The sequence below is a fragment of the Agelaius phoeniceus genome, chromosome 6, assembly GCF_051311805.1.
Source record: "Agelaius phoeniceus isolate bAgePho1 chromosome 6, bAgePho1.hap1, whole genome shotgun sequence".
In the NCBI taxonomy this organism is placed as follows: domain Eukaryota; kingdom Metazoa; phylum Chordata; class Aves; order Passeriformes; family Icteridae; genus Agelaius; species Agelaius phoeniceus.
The window spans coordinates 11,033,052-11,053,316 of NC_135270.1; the positions used below are offsets into that span (position 1 = coordinate 11,033,052).

General features: G+C 46.5%; 2 protein-coding genes across 5 annotated transcripts in view; both read left to right on the forward strand.

The window, feature by feature from the left end:
* Window positions 1–6,382, forward strand: part of LOC129121354 (EPS8 signaling adaptor L2) — a 49,879-nt gene extending 43,497 nt beyond the window's left edge. For 2 of the 3 annotated variants that reach the window (XM_077179741.1, XM_077179740.1), the window contains 6 exons: window positions 457–568; window positions 1,335–1,442; window positions 2,280–2,424; window positions 3,497–3,680; window positions 4,084–4,216; window positions 4,554–6,382. In XM_077179741.1, the coding sequence (XP_077035856.1) occupies window positions 457–568; window positions 1,335–1,442; window positions 2,280–2,424; window positions 3,497–3,680; window positions 4,084–4,216; window positions 4,554–4,625 (754 nt within the window). In that variant the 3' untranslated portion in view covers window positions 4,626–6,382. The remainder of the gene's footprint in view (window positions 1–456; window positions 569–1,334; window positions 1,443–2,279; window positions 2,425–3,496; window positions 3,681–4,083; window positions 4,217–4,553) is intronic. The other variant, XM_077179742.1, reaches the window with a different exon arrangement.
* A 3,977-nt stretch (window positions 6,383–10,359) lies between these two features.
* The window catches only part of BUB1B (BUB1 mitotic checkpoint serine/threonine kinase B), a 45,432-nt gene continuing 35,526 nt past the window's right edge, over window positions 10,360–20,265 (forward strand). The window contains exons 1-3 of one of the 2 annotated variants that reach the window (XM_077179734.1): window positions 10,360–10,403; window positions 14,255–14,417; window positions 18,655–18,749. In XM_077179734.1, the coding sequence (XP_077035849.1) occupies window positions 14,378–14,417; window positions 18,655–18,749 (135 nt within the window). In that variant the 5' untranslated portion in view covers window positions 10,360–10,403; window positions 14,255–14,377. Of the gene's footprint in view, window positions 10,404–11,001; window positions 14,418–18,654; window positions 18,750–20,265 lie in introns of those variants that run through there. The other variant, XM_077179735.1, reaches the window with a different exon arrangement.

Consider the following 20,265-nt stretch of genomic DNA (forward strand, 5'->3'; position numbering starts at 1 on the left):
TACATGAGCTCACACCTTGAAAATTGTCACATCTCTGAGTGTCACCAAACTCTTCCAAACTTCCACATGAATCCTCTGTCGTGACTTGACAGAACACTTTGCAGGGATTTGAGTCAAGGTTTCAGCTGACCATCCATTTTTCTGTCATCAGCTCTAGTCTGGGAAAAAACCCCTCAAGCTAGACTGTTTTCCATGGTTTTCTGTTCTAGTCTAAAAGATTTATAAGCTTTACTACAAGAATTTAAATCCACAGCAAAAGACCTTAAATCCACTTATATCAGCAAAATAATAATTTTTTTTCTCATTTTTACCCTATCACTGGTCCTGGTAGGAACATCAGGTGGTAGAGATGCAGTGTGGAACAGGGAAAGGATAATTTCTCTTCTCCAATTTCAATTTTCTTGGCCTTGTAATTGGATGGGCCTCCACTAAAACTCCAGTTTTTCTCTCCTGCAGGAATTTTGAGGCCCAGGGAGTGGCTGTGCCCAGGAGATTTGCCAAAATCCGCTACGATTTCACTGCGCGAAACGCCAACGAGCTCTCGGTGCTGAAGGATGAAATCCTGGAGGTACGTGAGCACTCCTGGGAAAGGTGTGTCCCCTCCCCTTCCCAGGGGCAGCAGAGAGCTCAGGAGAGCAGCCAGCACCAATCCCATTTCCCCTGGTGGTGTGTGAGCAGTGACCCAGAGCTTTGCTCCAATCCAAGCTGGCACAGGCTGCCTGTGCTGGGCTGTGTCACCTCCTCAGCTCAAACACATCGGTCCCATCCGAACCACGGGGAGGAGGGAGGACAACAACTCCCTGTCCTGCTCTGCTCATCCCCTGCTGGGTCTGCGCTCCTTATTACCCTTCCCCCTCCATGAGGAATTGTTTTCTCTGAAAAATATCTTTTTCATAACCTTTCTCTTCCTGCAGCTGGAGAATGTGGGACATTATTTGGGCTAACGCTGATCCGTGGCCTGGGGAAAAGGTTTCTGTGCAAAATGTAGCTTAAAAAAAATATATATTTATTTATTTTAACACAAAAAGGCAACAGAAACTCAGCCATTGGAAAAAAAAGATCTGGAGAAACAGGGACATTACATAGCAAGTATGAGTTCTTCAGCACCTGGAAGTGCTCTCCTCTTCACCCTTATGATAAATTCTGATGCCTTCCAGGAAAAGTTTCAATCCTGGGTTACATCTGAGAGCAGCAGATCTAATCAGAGCTCCTGGCCTCAGTGATGTCCTCCTGGCAACTTCACCTTCTGGGTGGTCCATCCCCACTGTATCCTGGTTCTATATGCCTGAAATCCCATGTTCCCACTAGCAGATTCATTTTTGTCCCTCTCTCAGGTGTTGGAAGATAATAAGCAGTGGTGGAAGTTGCTCAACCGGAGTGGGCAGGCTGGTTACGTTCCATACAATATCCTGGATGTGGTGACACTGGAAGAGCTTGAACAGGTCTGTAGTCAGGTGGTACCTGACTGGCACCAGCTGCAGGGCACAATCTGCCTCTGGGAACAATCTTGTCATTAGACCTCCCTGGATTTCTTAGGATACTACGCACAAGTCAGGATGAACCCTCAGAAGTAGAAAAAGTCAGGAGATTCCTGAATCTCCTATGATAAAACTCCCATTTTGCCATCATCACCTTCCCAAATAAGGCCTATCCTTCCCATTTGTGCAGCAGCCTCCTGTCTTCCAAATTTTTCCATGTCAAGCTTTTTGCTGGGGATTAAATTAAAGATGGACACTTCCCTCACCCAGTTCAGTTCAGCAGCAGGAATACATCACTCCAGTGGAGGCAGATGGAAATGCCATTTAAGTGAGAATTACGTGAATACTGCAACTTCCACTCCAGAAATGTGGAGCTGGAGTGTTCTGAACACCCTAGGAAAACATGGAATTGCTTCCCAATTTTGGTATTGCAGAGTTTGGACAAAGCCAAAGAGGGCCCAGCAAGCTTCTGGATAGTTTAATCAAAATGTCAAAAAACTTCCCAGTCTGCTCCAGGCCCTTGGCAATGGTCATGCTTCACATCCCAGCTATGGAGCATTTAGGCTTTGCCTTCCAATGGGATTGTACATGTTTGGCATGTCTAGGATTCCCTCATGCAAACTTCAGACTTTGCTTTGGGTTCTTCATTCCCAGAAATTAACTTCTTCCATGCTGCTCCACCTGAGGTGTCACCAGCCCCACATCAGCACAAGGACAACATGGCAGTTTGTCTCTTAAATGAAAATGAAAAATGGCAGGAAAAAAGTCTTACTTTTTTTTTTTTGTCCCCCCCTTTCTAAGCAGTCTAACCAGAGGTACAAAGGAGACCTGAGCCCCAGAGGCTATGGCCCATCCAGTCCAACTCACAAGCTGCCTGCCAGCTACGCCGGGGATAAGTGGGGCAGTGAGATGTTATCACGTAACTCTACACAGGACGCCAAAGAACGTATGTGTGTGTCCCACCCTGTGTCCCACGCTGGGGTCCCCTGGGGTTGGGTGCTCTGGGGACCAGACCTACCCAAGGGGCTCCCCTGCACCCTTCAGTGATCAGAAATAGAACAGCACCAGGTCTGGAGGCCACTGCAGGTAGGACAAGAGCCAAGAGAGCAGCCCTGGAGCTTGTGAACATCCCAGGCTCTCAGGCCGCCCAGGACAAGCAGGGCAATAAGTGATCACCCCATTCCTCCTTCCTCCAGCTTGACCTTCCTCCTCCTCCTCCTCCCAAGGCCTTTTTCTTCCAAAGCATTTAAATGTGTCTAAGGAAGACCTCAGGTCAATCCCTTTCTCTCCTTTCCTTTTGCTCATATCCTGCCACACATGTAGTGCCTGCCTGGCTGGTTCCTTTATGTGGTTCCACAGAATTCCCAGACAAACAGGAGATCCCTCCTTCACCTGGACATGTTGTGGGGGTCACAGAGCAGGAGAGGGACCAGGGGCCCCACTCTCCTCACCCCTTATCCCACCCTGTCCACTCTTGGAAGCAGGAGCCCTTTTGGGACGATGGAAAGCCCCTCAATACAAGGACACGGATCTTTCATAACACCCAGTTATTCTCCACAGTCCTCAGGAGTTTCATGGGGAAAGTGACACTGGATGAAGTGTCCCTGGAGTTTTCCCAGAATCACAGGGACCTTCAAGCTCATCTCATCATGAGTGTGTTCCTCACTCCCAGTTTGGGCTTCCTGCCGCTTCTGTTCCGCTGTGGAGCAAAACCTGGAGCTCTGGGATCAGCAAATCACTGAGTAGAAGTAGCAGAGAGGACTGAAAAGGTCTCAATCCCAACTCTCCAATTGTAGATTCTCACAGATCTGTCCTTCCAGATCAGGCAACAGCCAAAGGGTGATGGGAGGAAAATAAATGGCAACACAGGGGCTCAGGAAAAGGGGAACCACTTTTCTGGCCTGAATTTAAATAAGATTGCTGAGCCACACCCCCATTTTCCTTACAATTTCCCCACCAACACATTTAATGGGATTTTTGACTGAAGATTTGATTTCATTCCCTACCTGTTTCTGCAGAACTTATTCACCAAATGGATGAGCTGAATGACGAGCTGCTAAAGAAGATCACAAACAATAAAATTCAGCCTCCCCACAGGAATTTCAAAGTGGAAAAGCCTCAGCAAGTTTTTGTGCCCCTCACCTTTGAATCCAGCACTGAAGAAGTCAAAGCCTGGCTAGAGGCCAAGTCATTCAGCAAAGAGTAAGATTTGCTCTGTTGCCACATGAAACGCTCGTCCTTCCCTGGAGAAGGAGCTGGGGAGGCTGCTGGCACCATCTCACCTGGGACAAGTCACTGGGATTTACCTACAGAGCCTGTGGTGTAAATTAGATTTCAACCCTATTAAACCCAGGCTCTAGAACCAGGATGTTCAGAGCCCAAACTCACTCCTTTTCTTTCTTATAAACATTTTCTTGGAGAAAAACAATCCACAAATTAAACCCAGGGCTGAGATGCCATTGGAATCACAGCTGCCAGCCTGGCACAGCCCCAGGGCCCTGTGATACGACCCCAGTGCAGCTCCCAGCCTCCCATCTCCCACTCCTCACCTCTGGCACGAGGCCACTGCAGCACAACCATCATCCCCCACTTTGTGTCTCCCCAGGACCGTGGAACACCTGGGCATCCTCACCGGAGCTCAGCTCTTCTCCCTCAACAGAGAGGAGCTGAAGAAGGTGTGTGGTGATGAGGGGAACAGAGTGTACAGCAAGATCACGGTGGAGAAAAACCAGCTGGAGGTGAGTGTTTTTCTGGATAATTCCTGCTGGAGTAGGGGGCTGTACCAGCAGTGTCAGATAGCTCATTAAACAGGCATTTTAAGAAACACAACTGGGGGAAAAAAAATGCAACCAAACCTACACAAGCAATAAAAGACACGTAAAAATTCTGAAGTGCCTTTTAAGCTAAAAGGCCCCAAATCCACAAGATCCCCCTGTTTCCACTAATTAATCTGCTTTTTACTGATATCACCCATCCCTTTGAAACTAGCTCTACTCCCAGAGCATTCACTGAATACTGTAATTTAACTACAGCTTGAAGTTCAACTCCAAACTTCCTGTTTTGTTTCCATTCCAGAAAAGCAGAGGGGAGTCAGAGCTCCAAGAAATCATGAAGCGCCGCCAGGAAAGGATTGATTCTGCTAATTAAAGTCTCTCTGCTTTATTTCAGCTCTTAGCCCTAAGTAGTGCAGAAAAAAAGGGAAGGGAACAAAAGCAATGATTCCCGGCCCAGGCCGGAGGCAGCAGAGCTCCCCTTGGGCTCCAGCTGCCATCAGAGTGACAATTCCTCAAACACTGTTGGGAAGGGTTGACAATAAGACCATATCCCACTGGGAAAGGTGTTTTAATTTTGCATGAAGTATTTTTTTTATAACTATATATTTTATACTGAAATTTTCCGTGCATGCGATCGGAGCAGGATTCCCTCGGGGCTGGATGTACGACAAGGGCTGGATTCAAACAAAGACCCCCAGAGCTTTTCTCCAAGGGCTGTCCCTGCTCCCAGCCCTCGCTGGCAGAGCAGGCCTGGCACACAGCTCAGGAGGGGCCAGCTCAGGGCCTGGAGCCTGCACCACGGGAATGAGGCTGCAGGAACAGCCCTGCAGTGCTTTGGGTTGAAGGAAAGGACATTAAAGCTCATCCTGTCCCACCGCCATCATAGGCAGGGACGCCTTTCCCAAGCCCAAGTTGTTCAAATCCTGTCCAGCCTGGCCTTGGACACTTGCAGGGATGGGGAGTAAGGACCCCTCTGGGCAGCCTAAGGCAGCCCCATTTCCATTTCCTCCTCAGTGCAGGTGTCCCCTGCAGCCCATGAGCACAGCCCGGTGACAACTCCCTGTCCCCCTCCTGTCCCCCTGTGCCCCCTCACTGGACAAGGCTGGAATGGCAACACACATTCCCAAAGTCTGGCTGCTTCCTTAAATCCACAGACCAGTTGGTGCTGTCTCTGAGATGAGCTCTCAGTGCCTAGAAAGGAGCAGGACTGACAAACAAAGGGATCTGAACGTGGACATGGGTGAGCTCCACCTGCCCACTGCTGCTGATGCACAGGCCTGGGCTCAGGGCAGCTGCCTGGGCCGCTGATCCTGCCCTGGAATGTTGTGGGGCTGCCAAACTCGGCCTCAAACCAGGAGAAGATAAGCCCTGACCATTTGTTCCCGTCCCAGGCACGCCCACAGCCCTTGCCAGGGTGTTGGTCACTCGTCCCCACCTTCACGTTTTCACTGTAGAAAGTCAGCTGAAATGATTCCCAAATAGCTGAAACCCCAAAGCACACTGGGAAGGGCAGGTTTAACTCCAAATAAATGGGCACAAGGAAAAAAATCTAATTTAGCACAGGATGTTGCTCTTGACTTCCTGTTTTCCTTCATAAGGTTATGTGCATTTATATATAACAATCTGTAAAGAGGGAGTGAGGAAAATCTCTTCCCTAGAGGCAGAATTAGTGATTATGCTTCCAAAATTTACTCAGAATTTCAAAACTCAAGCAAGCAGCGTAGTTCCTGTCCACAGCAAGTTTGGCACATTGCATTTCTATCTCTGTTTAGCTGACAGACCAACCTGATTGCAAAGCAGTGAAGCAAACACAGCTCCAGAGCTGCCCACAGCCCAGGGACAGTTGGCTTTTCTCTCTCAGCACTGCTCAGTCTTTGCCCAAATTTGTCTGTCCTTGCACATCTAATGGAAAAAGCTTTAACACAGCATTGGGGAACTCGTGTCTCAATCTGAGAGCACCAATGCACCTCAGTTTTGGCTTTATTCCTGATTGTCTCCAATGGATAATCTGTTTTCTTCATCTGAAAGAGGACGCTGCTGGCACCAGCAGAATTAGGGTGCAGGCAGGGGGGGGGATCCTGGGTTTAGTCACAGCCCTGCTGGGATCTGAGAAGGGCACTCACCTTGTCAGGGAGGGATGAAGAGGACAATCCTCCTGAGAAGCCCTGGCTCTGGAAGAGGGTGAAGGGAAGCAGGATGGCAAGCACAGGAGGTGAAAGAGTTTCTAAAATGAAAATAAAACCAAATGTTGAGCTAGGAAACACCCCACCTTCTAGTGCTGGGGTGTAGAGGAAAGCAAATCACAGGGAATTACAGTTATCTGGGATTTTAACAGGAGTGTACAGGACAGCTCTGTAAAGCTGGGAGCCACAGGAGCATTTCCAAAAACAAATATCTCAGCAGACCTTACTGCAGAGGTCACTTTTACAAATTTCCATGCAACTGAGCTGTGCATCTGTTCTGTTTGTACTGCCTGCAGACACTGCTATAAAGTACTGTACATTGATGTAACTGAGCGAAGGAGACGATATAACCATGCACTGTACAAGAGTTATTAAAATAGTTAAGTTATACTTATAAATCCATGTCTGTCTCTTTCACTGGGTTTTATAAATAAATCCGTGTCTGTCTCTTTCACTGGGTTCTCATAATGGTTTGTCACTGACAGTCTGAGAAACTCAGCAAAAGGTCTGAAACCACACATTTCCTTTTGGGTTTGGGGACTGACATTCAATAGGAAGGGTGTTATGGCCTGGATAGCTGTGTTTCAAATACAGGGGCAAACTATGACAAGGCTGTACAAAAGCAGCAGTTGGACCTGATGGTCCACTGGAACACCTGAACAGGTCGTGGCAGAGGCACAGCATTGCCACCAGGTCCTGCAGCACAGCTGTTTGTACTTCAGGGCTTCTATCTTTTGGTACAGTTCCACTGGAATTTAACATAATTTGGCAAGAATTAACATTAACCCAAGAGTTCGAGGGCATCACCTGTGTGTGATCTCAGTGGGTATAACTGGGGTTTGGGGGAGAAAAACTGCTTTAGAGGTGTGATCAAACCTCTGTACAACCCTGTCAGGATTAAGGGCAGCAGACCAGGTATATTGCTAAAAATTACAGAAATTATTTACTTTAATTAATAACAAGGACTAAAAGACCTTAATTAATCACTCCTGAGCATAGGGGCTGTAAGTGCTGGCACAGGGCACCCTGTGTGAAGGAATATTGCAGCAATGACATTCGACAACACCAATTACCAGGACAAACTGTCACTGACCCAGAACAACAGCCCAGAGCAGGGGCCTCGGGGGGTGTCTGCCTCAGAGGGGCTCTACAGACTTGTGGTGACACAGAGCCTTCGACCGACACCACCACGTCCAGAAGAGGCTCTTTGTGTTATTTTCTCGACCATCTTCTCGTTTCATGTCTTCCCCGGGCCGAGGCCATGAACGATCTCCCCGAGGGCCTGACGCAGCAGCCGCTCTCGCCGCTCACCGGGGTCGGGCCAGGGTTCGGGTTCGGCGGGGGGCCCTCAGAGCCGGGCCCGCGCCGCGCCCGCTCAGGGGGCTTCTCGCCTCAGCGACCGGCACAGAGGTTGCCCCACCACTGCCTGCCGCCGCCTCCTGCTCGCCCGCCGCGCCGCTGACCAACAGCCCCGTCCCCACCGGGACGTCTTTCTGGGCACGGGGTCCATTCTTGGCGCCATTTTCTCCCTACTCAAAGCGCGTGCGCGAAACATCGCCATATTGGAAAGGGCAACATCCACCTAAGCCGCCATCTTAGGTGTGGTGAGTTCCGCCCGAAATCCGCCATCTTGTGTTCTGGCAGAAGTCACTTCCGGTGATGTCCGCCATCTTAGGTGTGGTATCACGTGAGTTCTGCCCAGACCCGCCATCTTGTGTACTGGAAGAAGTAACTTCCGGTGATGTCCGCCATCTTAGGTGTGGTATCGTGTGAGTTCTGCCCAGACCCGCCATCTTTTGTGCTGGCAGCAGCCGGGTCCGAGCGGTTCCGCCACCTCCGGCCCGAGCCGCCCTCTTGGGCGTTGCCGAATTTGATTTGCGGCCACCTCCGCCCCTTTGGGAGCGACGTTTGTCGCTGTCCGTCAACACAGAGAAGTTCTCACAAACACACACACGTGCACTCACATCACAGCCCCAGACAGCTCGACCGAGCCCCGTCCGGCACTGCCCGCTGTCCCCAGTCCTGGGTCTCTCATGAGTTTCTTGCCCATGTTACGCAGAAATAACCTCCCATCAACCCCAACAACCTCTTCTGTGCATACAAAAGCTTCATTAGTCACAAGCATCACAAAGGCCTCCAGAGTCTGTGAGTCAAGGGCAGTTGTGAGAAAAATTCTTCTTTCTGCTCATTCAGTTTTCTTTATGACAAATATCTCTGTTATTGATCACATTTCCAACAACAGCAGGCAGCTAACCTATGTTCCTGGCAGGATATTCCTGTCCAAGTCCATGACAACTTCTTTTTGCAGCTGCCTCATACGTCAGCGTTTGCAGATCCTGAATGCAGAGGGGAACAGGACATCTGTAGCCTTGAGACCCTGCAGATGATGGATTTTAAGATCTCAACTCTCAGAGGGGCGATCAGGCAGTCCCGGCTCGTTGCAGTTCCCCGCAGGAACACGAGGGAGTGCTGCAGGACAGGCTGTGTGGCCTCTTCCGGCACTCACCCTCTGCCCCCGTTGTTTCTCCTGAGTTCTTCCCTCAGCCCTGTCAACGAGCGCAGGAAAAATCTTGTCTCACTCCCCGGTCGTGCTCAGGCACTGGAAGCAGTGATGACACATTCATAAAATCCTGGAATGTTCCGGGTGGGAAGGGACCTTGAAGCCCATTCCATTCCACCCTCTGCCATAAACAGCGACACCTTCCACTACCCCCGGTTGCTCCAAGCCCCGTCCAACCTGGCCTTGGACGCTTCCAGTCACTCCAGGCTCCTGTGTATTACTGCAGCCTATCAGACTATTAAGTTGTTTCTTGGAATGCTGTTGGAGAGAAGGTATTTGATGAGGCTGAGGATCACATTAACACATACACTTCTGGGAGCGGCAAACTGTGTATTTTTCACCCAAAAAGTGAGGGGTTTTTGGGACACCAAAGCAGAACTCATCTCCAGTTGCATGAAGTGAGTGCTTCAGAAAAAATGATGGGATGAATTTAAGACAGAGAAATGACGTGGATGTTAAAAACGCCAATCACTTGTTTTTAAAATTCTTAAAAGTTTAATAGTAATAAAATGGTTATAAAAATAGTAATACAATTAGAGTAATAATAATTTGGACAAATTGAATTAGGACAATATGAGACAATAAATACAAAGAGTTACGGACATTCAGGTGCCTTTTTCTGGGCAGCACGAGCCCGAAAAAGGACCCCCGTTAACAGAGGATTAACCTTTAAAAGCAATAGCCTGTTGCATAGTCATACACTTCATATATGATGCCTAAATTCCATTCAAACACAGGATTCTGTCTGGTCATTGTCAGCTTCTTCCTCCAAATCCTAACAGCGCCTTCGAGGCGGGAAGAAGTTCGTTTCTTCTGATAAGAGGGCAATAAATTCTTCTTCTCTGAAAGATTTAGGCGTCCTGTGGCTGCTATCTCACTGCGAGTCCTTTCTTTTAAAAAAAGTATCCTACATAGCATCGTTTCTATTTTAACAATTTTTATAACCTAAAACTATATTTAACACAGTACTTAAGAGAATTAATACAGCTTTACTTTCTAACGCGACACATATAATATTCATTTTAATATTTGTGAAAAGCCAATCATAAAATACATGCATTTTTCACAGTGGAGAATCAGCAAGTGCCAGCGGTTAGCAGATTGAACGGGCGAGAACACACGCGAGCAGGAACAGGAGTATGCCTTTCAGATGAGACTAACTGCGAGCGCATTAATTTTAAAATTACTTATTTTTCCCCGCCTGCTGGCGCTGGTGAGATGAAAACTCCATTTCCCATGATGCACTGGGGCGACGCGAGGCGGTGTCCCCAGTCAGGCGGGGCGGGGCGAGAGGCGTGGCCAATGGGGAGGCGGGAGAGGCTTGAATATTAAGCCGGCGGCGATGCTTGGCTAGTTTGTTGGCGGGAGGTGCTGTGCTGGCTTTGGTGGTTTGCGCGGCCGGGAACTGGTATCGTACGTCCGGCTGGGTGGGAGGCGGATCCAGGAAGGGTTGGCGGAGTCTGTGGCGCTCTGGTCTAAGGCGGCCTGAGGAGCTGTGGGGTCCGTGCGGGGGTGAGGGCTGAGGTGCTGTGAGGTTAAAGGTATGCAGGGCTGAGGGGTCCATGGAGGACTGAGGCGGTCTCAGGGACTGTGAGATACACGGGGCTGAGGTTTGTGGGATCCGTGAGGGTTGCGCGCCTGTAGGGTCGGAGATGGGGGGGTGAGGGGCCCTCGGGTATCAGTGGAGTCTCTGAGGGGCTGGGAAGTTCGGGGAACTGATAGCTGCCGTGCCCTTGAGAGGCGCCTGGGGAGCCGTGAGGTGTGTAGGGCTTGAGGGGTTGTAGGGGGCTGAGGCATTCCTGTGGGGCTGAGGGGCTCTAAGTACTGAGGTTCGCGGGACTGACGGCTGCGGGATTCGTGAGGGGCGCGGGGCTGAGGGCTGTTGGGGTGCGCGGGGCTGAGGGGCACGGGGGAGATCGTGAGGGGCTGACGTTTTGTGAGGTGTGTGTTGCTGTGGGTGTCTCTGGGGGGCTGTGAGGTGTGTAGGGCGGAGGGGCTGCATCTGGGTGGGATCCGTGAGGGGCTTTTAGGGTATGAGGTACTTGGCGCTCGCGGCTGTGGAGCTCTGAGACGTATTTTTCTGCCCGGTCCCGGCTCGGCGCTGGGGCAGCCCGGCCGGAGCGGGGTGCCTGGTCCCGGCGTGGGGCGATGCGTCCCGGGGCACCAACAGCCTCGGCTCCCGTCGGTGCCAGCGGGGAGTCCCCGCCACTCTGCCCCAGGCAGGGCTCGAGGCTCGGCTGTGCCCCCGCCTGCTGCAGCCGCTCGTCGAACTGGTGAAGGACCAGGGGGTCCCGACTAAGCCTGGCTGAGGCTCCCCCTGGCCGGAGCGCAGCCGTCGGCAGCTCCTGTGAGGAGAGTGGGGGGATCTCGGAACACGGAAAGCAGCAATCACCAGGGAAGGAGATGGCTTAATCTAGTGGCTTTTGCTGCTAATATTGCCTGCGTTCGGTCCTTCGCTGTCAAGATGGGTGTTTTTTTCATATATTTCTCTTAGGGGGGAATTAAACTCCCAAGTCCCTCTACAAACCCCTAAAATTTGGGTATCTAAGCGGTGTGTTTTGGCTGCTCAGAAATTGAGGGTGAATGGGCTTAGGAAAGCTGTCTCTGCCAGGTTTCAGGTCAGTACCCAGCTGTACAGGTGTCGATTTCTTTTTAAAAGGAAGATCAAATGAGAGGTGGTCGTGTCCCAGGAGACAGCCACTCCCTCCTGACAAGGGAGAATGTGCCGCTTGCCTGGCCGGGACCAGGAGATGACCAGCCTGCAGAAAGAAATCAGTGCAGGACCTTAGAAATCCAATAAAGCAAGGTGGCTGAAAATGGACAGGGAAAAGAGAGGAAGGTGTGTGGAAGTTGATGACTTCTAAACCTCAAAGCAGAGGTCCCTCTTGCCTGTGGTTTGTCTCTCTTGCAAATACAGATTAAATGATAGAATGGTGTAATTGTTTGGATTAGGGGGAACCTTACAGATATCTGGTTTCACCTTGCACTGGCCCAGGTTGCTCCAAGCCCCATGCAACCTGGCCTTGGGCATTTGCAAGGACGGATCAGCCACAGCTTCTGTGTGTCAGCCTGTGCCAGGGCCTCAGCATCCTCCCAGGGAAGAATTTCTTCCCAATATCTCATCCAAAGCCACCCTTCTTTGGCTCAAGGCCATTCTCCCTTGTCCTGTCCCTGCATGCCCTTGTGAATGGTTGCTGTCCTAAAGGGTGCCTGGCCATGTGTACTCTGTTCAAGTTTAGCAGGTTGATATTGCTTGAATAAAGTTGAAAAACTGTGTGGAGTTTTAAACTCAGGAACAGGAAATTCTTGGTAAGCAGAAGAATTGGCAGAGGTGGCCTGCTGAAATGTTTGGGGGGCAGCAAAGGAATGTAAGAGGCAAAACATGAGCCAGAGAAGGGGAGAGAAGGCAGGCATGTGTTAAATCTGTAAGACAGAAAGGTAAGAGTTGAATTATTTTGGAAACTAGAACCTGAAGGAAGAACTTGTTGGCTGCCTTGTGCAAAGAAGGCCTGTGCAGCATTCTGCAAGTCTTGTTTTGAAGCGCTTGTGAGGAAAAGAGAAGAGCGCAGATCAAAAGAATTCAAGTGCAGTATCAATGGAATATTTATCCTGGCAATAGGATGACAGAGAGTAGCTTGCAATGGCTTAAACTAGACATCAAAAGGAACAGCTGTGCTACAGGTGTTCAGGCTGTTGTAGAGAAGTGATGGAAGAGCTTGTGTGAAGGGACTCAATCCTGTGAGATCAGGTTTGTTTCCTAGGTGCTTGGATAAGGCCCAGTGTTGCCACGTTCTTTGTAGCTGAGGAAAGGAGCATAGAAAGTCACAAGGCTGATGCCTGGATGCCCTAGGGGGACTTTATGATGCTTGTGTCCCCAGTGTCTGTTCTGCTGGTCTCGTGGTGTGGAACACAAACTTTTCCAGACCGTGTTAGAATGATAATGTAAAAGCAAAGCTTTCCTTGAAAGCCTTCAGGTACACAATAGGGCAAAGCCCAGTGCTCAGAATTCGGTCCTTACAATTGATAGGATTGAGCAATTGGAATATCTGGCCAATGTTGTCCCATGAGAAAGCAGTTGGTGAGGTAATCTCCTCCCTGGCATCTGCCCTCCTCCCCTACTCTTATTATGCCAGTGATTGCAAAATAAAATGGCCTTGGAGAAGTAACAGGCAAGAGATAACAAAATTTTAGGAATGTGTCAATAAGGGCCTGTTCCCTGTGGGAGTGAAAGGTGGGGAAGTACTGGAAGTTACACTGAGGCATTTAACAGTCTACAGAACTCCAAATACATGAAGAATACATAAAAGCTAAAAACTTCAGGCATTGAGATAATAAAAGTATTTTCATCTTTTCAATATGGACATTGTTATAAGTGGAGCTTGGTAAGAAAAACTCGAATGAGGGAGGGATGCAACCAGGCTAAAATTCTTGGAAACTCCAGGAACATTCTTTTCAAATGGAAAACAGTTTGGTTAAATGTGAGAAACTAAGCCCACTCTTTAAGAGTTTAATAAATTATTTAGAAAGGGTAAAACATAAAGCAAAAGATACAGGCACCTGTACACACCCCTTCTTCAGCCCTGGGTCCTTTACATTGTTGCAGGTGCATTACTTACTCAGTGTTTGTTGTAGATCTGTTTTGGGCTCTTTGACCACACTTCTTACTTGAGGTTTCTGTTGCATTTGCACAATTCAATAATTGCAGCCTTCAGCAGTCTGCAGGGATCTTCTGATGGTCTGCTGATGGCACTTTAAGCTTGGTGCTTTTGTGGTTTCCGTTTCTCTACTTAGGCTATTTTAAATGTTTGTTTTGCAGCAGCATATCTTAAAATACATCTTTTGCAAGCCCACTTACATCTTGTGAAAGCCTTGCTTTTCCGTTTGCATTGCCCATAAGCTATTACTAATTTTTCCATACTTAAAAACAGTTTAAAACTTAAAATAATTCTTTGCAAGGAGTTGCAATTCTATAATGAAAACATATAAATAGTAGCAAGAGCCAACTAGTACCTAGCCATTTATAACATAATTTAATGGAAAAGTTCAGTAAATCACAGGCTTAATATAGCTGAGAAGAGTGAAGAGGAATTATAATATAAATTTTTTTACCTATCTCTTTATGCTGTTCAAAACATTCATTCTGTTCTCTGAATGCTTCCATATTTCTTTTAATGTCTGCCCTTAGAGTAGTCTCTGCTCCCCACTTAATGAAATTTCTTAGATTTAATTAAATAAAATATCATATCCTGTTTCTGGCAGAAGAGGCAAGGATGTTTAATTCCACTCCACTGAAGGGCAGTACAAAAATAAACTTTGGTGAATGCTCTGACATCTTAAAACCTGCACAGGGAAGAAGGGATTTCTCTTACTGCTGGTTTCAAGATGCCCCAGGAAGCAGTTTGGGAAATGATGGAAAAGAGGAGTGAGTATTCCCACTATATAACTTACTTTGGTCTGAAGAGTCTCAGGGAAATGAAATAGGCAGATGAGAGTAGTGTGTTGCCAGACTAAATTCCACCTCTTCTCTCTTTACTAATGGACCTCTGTGGGCGACAGCTGAGCAGTAGAACAAAAAGTACTACACAGTCATCTTGCACCTGGTGGGCCCAAAGCCCCGGGAACAGCAAACAGAAATGTAAAAGAGAAACCAGAAAGAATGTTGTCATTTGTCTAAAGCAAATCATGAAAGTCTGTGGTTAAGCAATGTTACCAGGAAACATAAATATTGTGGTTATCACTTTGGCAATGGAAAATTCTACCTAAAGCTGTAAGAGTACATAAACTGAGCTGTAGGAACAATAAATTGGCTTCTTGCTTGCACCAAGCAGAGCCCCTCTCTCAGTCACTGTTAGACCTCAGAAACTGCTAAGGAATTTTTGTGGTGCTGCAATGGCCTCTGATGAAAAAAATGAGAAAATACCAAACTCCAAGTCTGGAGGCTGTTGGTGGGCAGGATAATGAATATTATAGACTTGGGACAATCTTGGCTGTAAAATGAGAACCGTGTGTGATAAATGGATATGATTGGTGCTAACTAAATTGTAACTATATCAATGTTTTAGAAAATAATTGTTATAAAGTAATAAAGTAGGATTGAGATAAGCAAGATCCCAAAACAGAATCGGCCTTGGCATGAACAGAGTTCTTTGTTACATGTGAAAACAGGATACAGGATGTAATATTGAGATAAGCAAGATCCCAAAACAGAATCGGCCTTGGCATGAACAGAGTTCTTTGTTACATGTGAAAAAAGGGATACAGAATGTAATATTGAGATAAGCAAGATCCCAAAACAGAGCTAAGTTGGGACGATTGCAGGTGAGGAATCCAAGTTGTGGTTTTATCTATAAAATAATAAGGCTTATTTGGAACATGATGCTTACTTACATAACACACAGCTTAGTGTGCATGTGCGACCTGCCAAGGTTATTCAGAGGACAGTGAGGAAGATGGCGAGCCTGCCTCTGAAAAAACCACGAAAAACCAGCAGACCCTGTAGCAACAAGTGAGCATGTGCTGTGCAGTATAGTGACAGATTTCAAGAATTGAAAATAGGAGGAGTTTTATGGAAAAATACTGATGAATATGTATTAGCATACAGTATGGAAGTGTAGTTTGGATGACTTTTGTTTCATACGTGGGTCAGGGTGAGAAATCCCTCCCTGTACCCCGGTCGGTTTTGCTTATGCTTAATACAAACCTTAATCATACTTAATTTATCACAGCCACATTTATTTGCTTGATTATACTGAATATACTTGATTGTGTGATATATGTTATGGAATAATTCGTGCCTGTGTAAAATATTCATGAAATAAGTTGTGCTTGTATGAAAAATTCTTGAAGATTTAAAACCAGAAGCCGCAGCCTGAGAAAGAGATGGCCTCACAAATTGTGAAATCACAGACTGCAGCCAAGAGAAAAAACCTAATTAGCAAATGAAAAGCCGTGGCTCTGTGCAGAGATGGGCCCTTTCCCAGGACAGTCCAGAGACAGCCAAGCTATGAATACCCAATAAGTATCTATGATCAAGATAGAGTAGTCCATTCAAATACCAGTAGTGCATTCCAATACCAGGCTCCCTTAACTCGACAATCAGCATTCATCGCTTCCCAGAAACTGTTCTGTCCAGTTCAGCACAGAGAAAAGGAAACTACACAAATATGTGAAGCGGGAGGAATAGGAAAATCTCTGCCTCAGGCAAAAAAAAAAACCCATATAAAACTAGCCTGGCAGAGACCAGTTATAAATAAGAAGCTTGACTAGGCCAATATTCAAGCAGCAATCAATTTTTTAATTAATATGGTAAAGTATGAGCAATACAGTGCTGGGTACAGTGGGGGAAGTTTTCCCTCCAACTGCACACTGATAGTTGAGGTTACAGGTATTTATAGGGGTACTCATCAGCTTTCTCAGCAGTTTCTATTCCAATTTTTATTCATCAGCAGTTTCTAGTCCAAATTTTTACGTCACAATTCTCTACACTATGGTGATTTAGTTTTTCTCAGGATGTATCCCAGAAAAGTAGTATCCCAGATGGTGGTGGTCCGGTTTCCGAAAGAAGAAAGATGAATCCCATCTGGTGAAGTTCAGCTCCCCATGTGAGATGCAAAGCTGTGTTTCGTGTCTGGTACAAACAGGTGACGTGTGTACTTGCGAATGTGAAATTGTGGACATCGACAATGGGATAGTTGCGAATTCTAATAATAACAGATGAAAATAAAGCATGGAAAAAGGCCTTTGAACCTATCTTTTGTTTGCAATTAACCCTGGTTGATTTAGGAGCATTGGAATTAAGGTGTTAAGGATGTTGCTTTTTGCTTGCATTTAATCCATAAAAAAGCTCTGCACTAATAACCTTTTGAAGTATAATTTTAGAATGTTACTTGTATCCTTGAAACTATAGCTTTGGAATATATATATTCCAAAATAGGAAATATGCTTATCTCACACCTTATTGAAGCAGAGAAAAACAGTTTGAGAAAGGAAGATGAACATCAACTCAAGGATTTATGGTTTCGACCAAGGGAAGCTGGACATCACTGTTATGAGATTTATAGTCTCTGCAATTAAAAGGTGGACCCACATCTGGGGAGCTGGACTCCACCAGATGGGATTTGTCTTTCTTCTTTCAGAAACTGGACTGCCACCATCTGGGATCCTCCTTTTGAGATACATCCTGAGAAACTAAGATCACAATAGTGTATAGAATTGTGATGTAATAATTTGGAATAAAAATTGCTGATGAGTAAAAATTGGAAATAAAAACTGTTGAAAAAAACTGATGAGTACCCCTATAAATACCTTTAACCTCAACTATCAGTGTGCAGTTGGAGGGAAAACTTCCCCCACTGTACCCAGTGCTGTATTGCTCATACTTTACCATATTAATTAAAAAATTGATTGCTGCTTGAATATTGGCCTAGTCAAGCTTCTTATTCATAACACCCAGATGTGGGTCCACTTTTTAATTGCAGAGACTATAAATCTCATAACAGTGATGTCCAGCTTCCCTTGGTCGAAACTATAAATCCTTGAGTTGATGTTCATCTTCCTTTCTCAAGCTGTTTTTCTCTGTTTTAAGGTGTGAAATAAGCATATTTCCTTTATATATATTCCAAAGCTAGAGTTTCAAGTGTACAAGTAATATTCTAAAATTATACTTCAAAAGGTTATTATTGCAGAACTCTTTAAGGAAAAAGCAACATCCTTAACGCTTTAATTCCAATGCTCCTAAATCAAGCAAGGTTAATTGCAAACAAAAGATAGGTTCGAAGGCCTTCTTCCATGCTTTATTTTCCTCAGTTATTATTAGAATTTGCCAATGTCCCACTGTCGGTCTCCACACATATGGCAATCACAAATACACACATTGCCTGTATGTACCTGACACCAAACACAGCTTTGTATTTCACAGGCAGCATTGGTGAACAGAGGGGATCCGAAGCCGTCGAGTTGGGATCTGTGTTCACCCAGTGCCGATGCCAGGCTCGACGCTGCCCCTTTGATTGCGGCTATCAGAGACCGAATCCTGGTCGCAAAGTAAAATTGTTTTTATTGATTATTGATTTGCCTTTATAATTTATTATTTATAACAATTCATTTATATAAAATTGCAGTTCAATTAAAATTGCTGCTAAATTAAATTTTGCTGTTTATTAATTAGTCATACAGAACTTCATTCATAACACTGTTAAGGGATTTTTGCGGTGCTGCAGTGGCCTCTGATGGGAAAACTGAGAAAAAACCAAACTCCAAGTCTGGAGGCTGTTGGTGGACAGGGAGTGAATATTATCATAGAATTGGGACAATCTTGGCTGTAAAATGAGAACTGTGGCATCTGTGGAAAATAAGGAATACCCAGCCTGACCAGGATAATGTGTATCTCCCTCAATATATATAAACATTCCTTCAGAATACGAGGAACTGGAGCTGGTGAGGATGTGCAGGAGGAGCCTTTTAGGTGCCAGTGCTCAGTTGGTGGGCTGTGACTGTGTCAGAAGGGAATTGGATTTGGAAAAGTCTCCATCAAGTTGAATTTTCTATGTAAGAAAATGCCCAAATGAGCAGAAGATGAGGAAAAGGGAGATGCAGAATGCAGAGGGATGCGGAGACTGCAAGGAATGCCTGTGTTGCTGATGTTGCCTTTCCTCCCACAGCGTCCTCGCAGCACTGTGAGCTCTGGCTTGGAAGTGCCCCACCCAGTGCCCAGTTTCACCCCCTATGTGGACGAGTCAGCTCAGCCACAAATGATGTGAGTCCTGAGTTGGAGGTGGGGGGATTGCATCTGGAATTGCCAAAGCTGCTTCCTAAAAGAGGGACTTGTTTTGCCGAGTACTTAAGCCTCTGGAGCTGGGAGAATTTAAAAATCTGTCGGCCTGGAAGCAATTAGTGCTGCAGCTTGAAGAGAGAGGCTTCAGCAGAGGTTGTGTAAGGACATGGGGAGTGTTGAGTGCTGCTCATGATGTGGGGGCCTATATCATATTCATATATGCTAATGAGTTTAATAGCTTAGCTCAGTGTGTTGACACAAAAGCACGAGCTCTGTGTCTTAGGGTGCTGTTTGCTGTGCAAGAGCCCCGAATGGAGGCAGATTTGTGGCTGTTTTTTGTCTGTCTTGGAACTCTGTGCTCAGCATATCTGGAGTTTGATTCTGAAAGAAGCTGTCAGAGTTGCCATGCCAACAGTGTTGCTTAGGTCGTGGAGGGGTGAGTGTGCTGCTTGTACAGTGCTCCGTGAAATGCTGATAAATCCCAGGAGATGAGGTGGTTTAGTTAGAGCAGAGGAAAGCACATTCTTTTGCAAGGTTATTCTTCCTTTCTGTGGCTGATGCTGGCCAGGGAACAGACAGGCTCCTTCTGAGAGAGGAGTGGCAAAGACTGTTTGGTAGTACAGACAGTTCCCAGAGGTTGGAATTGCATGGAAGCAAGGAATGCTGAGAGGTGGTGAGCAGCAGGGATTGCATGTGGACTGCAGAGTGGCTCTGCCCGTGGCTGTGCCATGGTTTAGGTGACAAATGTGTAAAATCTGCATTCCTGTTTAAACTGTAAGACAATTTCTTTCTCCTGGAAGTCAGTGCTGCCACATCCCAGGGTAAATCTCTTGGCATGGCCATTTCTCTGGGATGAAGATTTGTTACTTACCAAGGCAGTGGCTTTTCATAGCAGGGAGAGGGACGGAGTGGGTAGAACTGAGCACCAGGCTAAGTTAGCTCTAAGGGACTTAGGCAGAGACTTGGACTGTAGGTTTAGATTATGTAGTTGAAATCTTATAAGTACTTCTTTTTTCTGTCTTTGAATCCATTTCCTCATGGTACAATGGACACCTGCTAGGGACAGTAGTTTTAAGAGTGGTTATTAATTATTTAAAGTAATGTTGGATATGCTGTTTTGGAAGGACTGTGGTTATGATAGAGTCTCTTGGGTTTTCTTTAGAGTTGTAGATCTGTTTCCCCAATGGGCTCCTGTTCCATTTTCCTTTATATTTGATGAATCCTCTACTTTGTCAAATCAGAATTTGTCTATGGTAGAATTATTCAAGACCTGGATTTCAGAGGGAAGGCAAATGGGAGCATCAAACCCTTGCTGTAGCAGCTGAAATAACTGTTAGCTGCATGGATAAGGAGCGGGGTGTGTTTTGTGGTATTTTTTATTTGATTAGTCATAGTCCATGATGAGGAAATAGTCTTCTGTTCTTTAACCTAGAACTATTTAAGCTGCTCTATGAACTTGCTTCATTCTGGAGAGCTGTATCTGTTGCTTGCTGCTGGT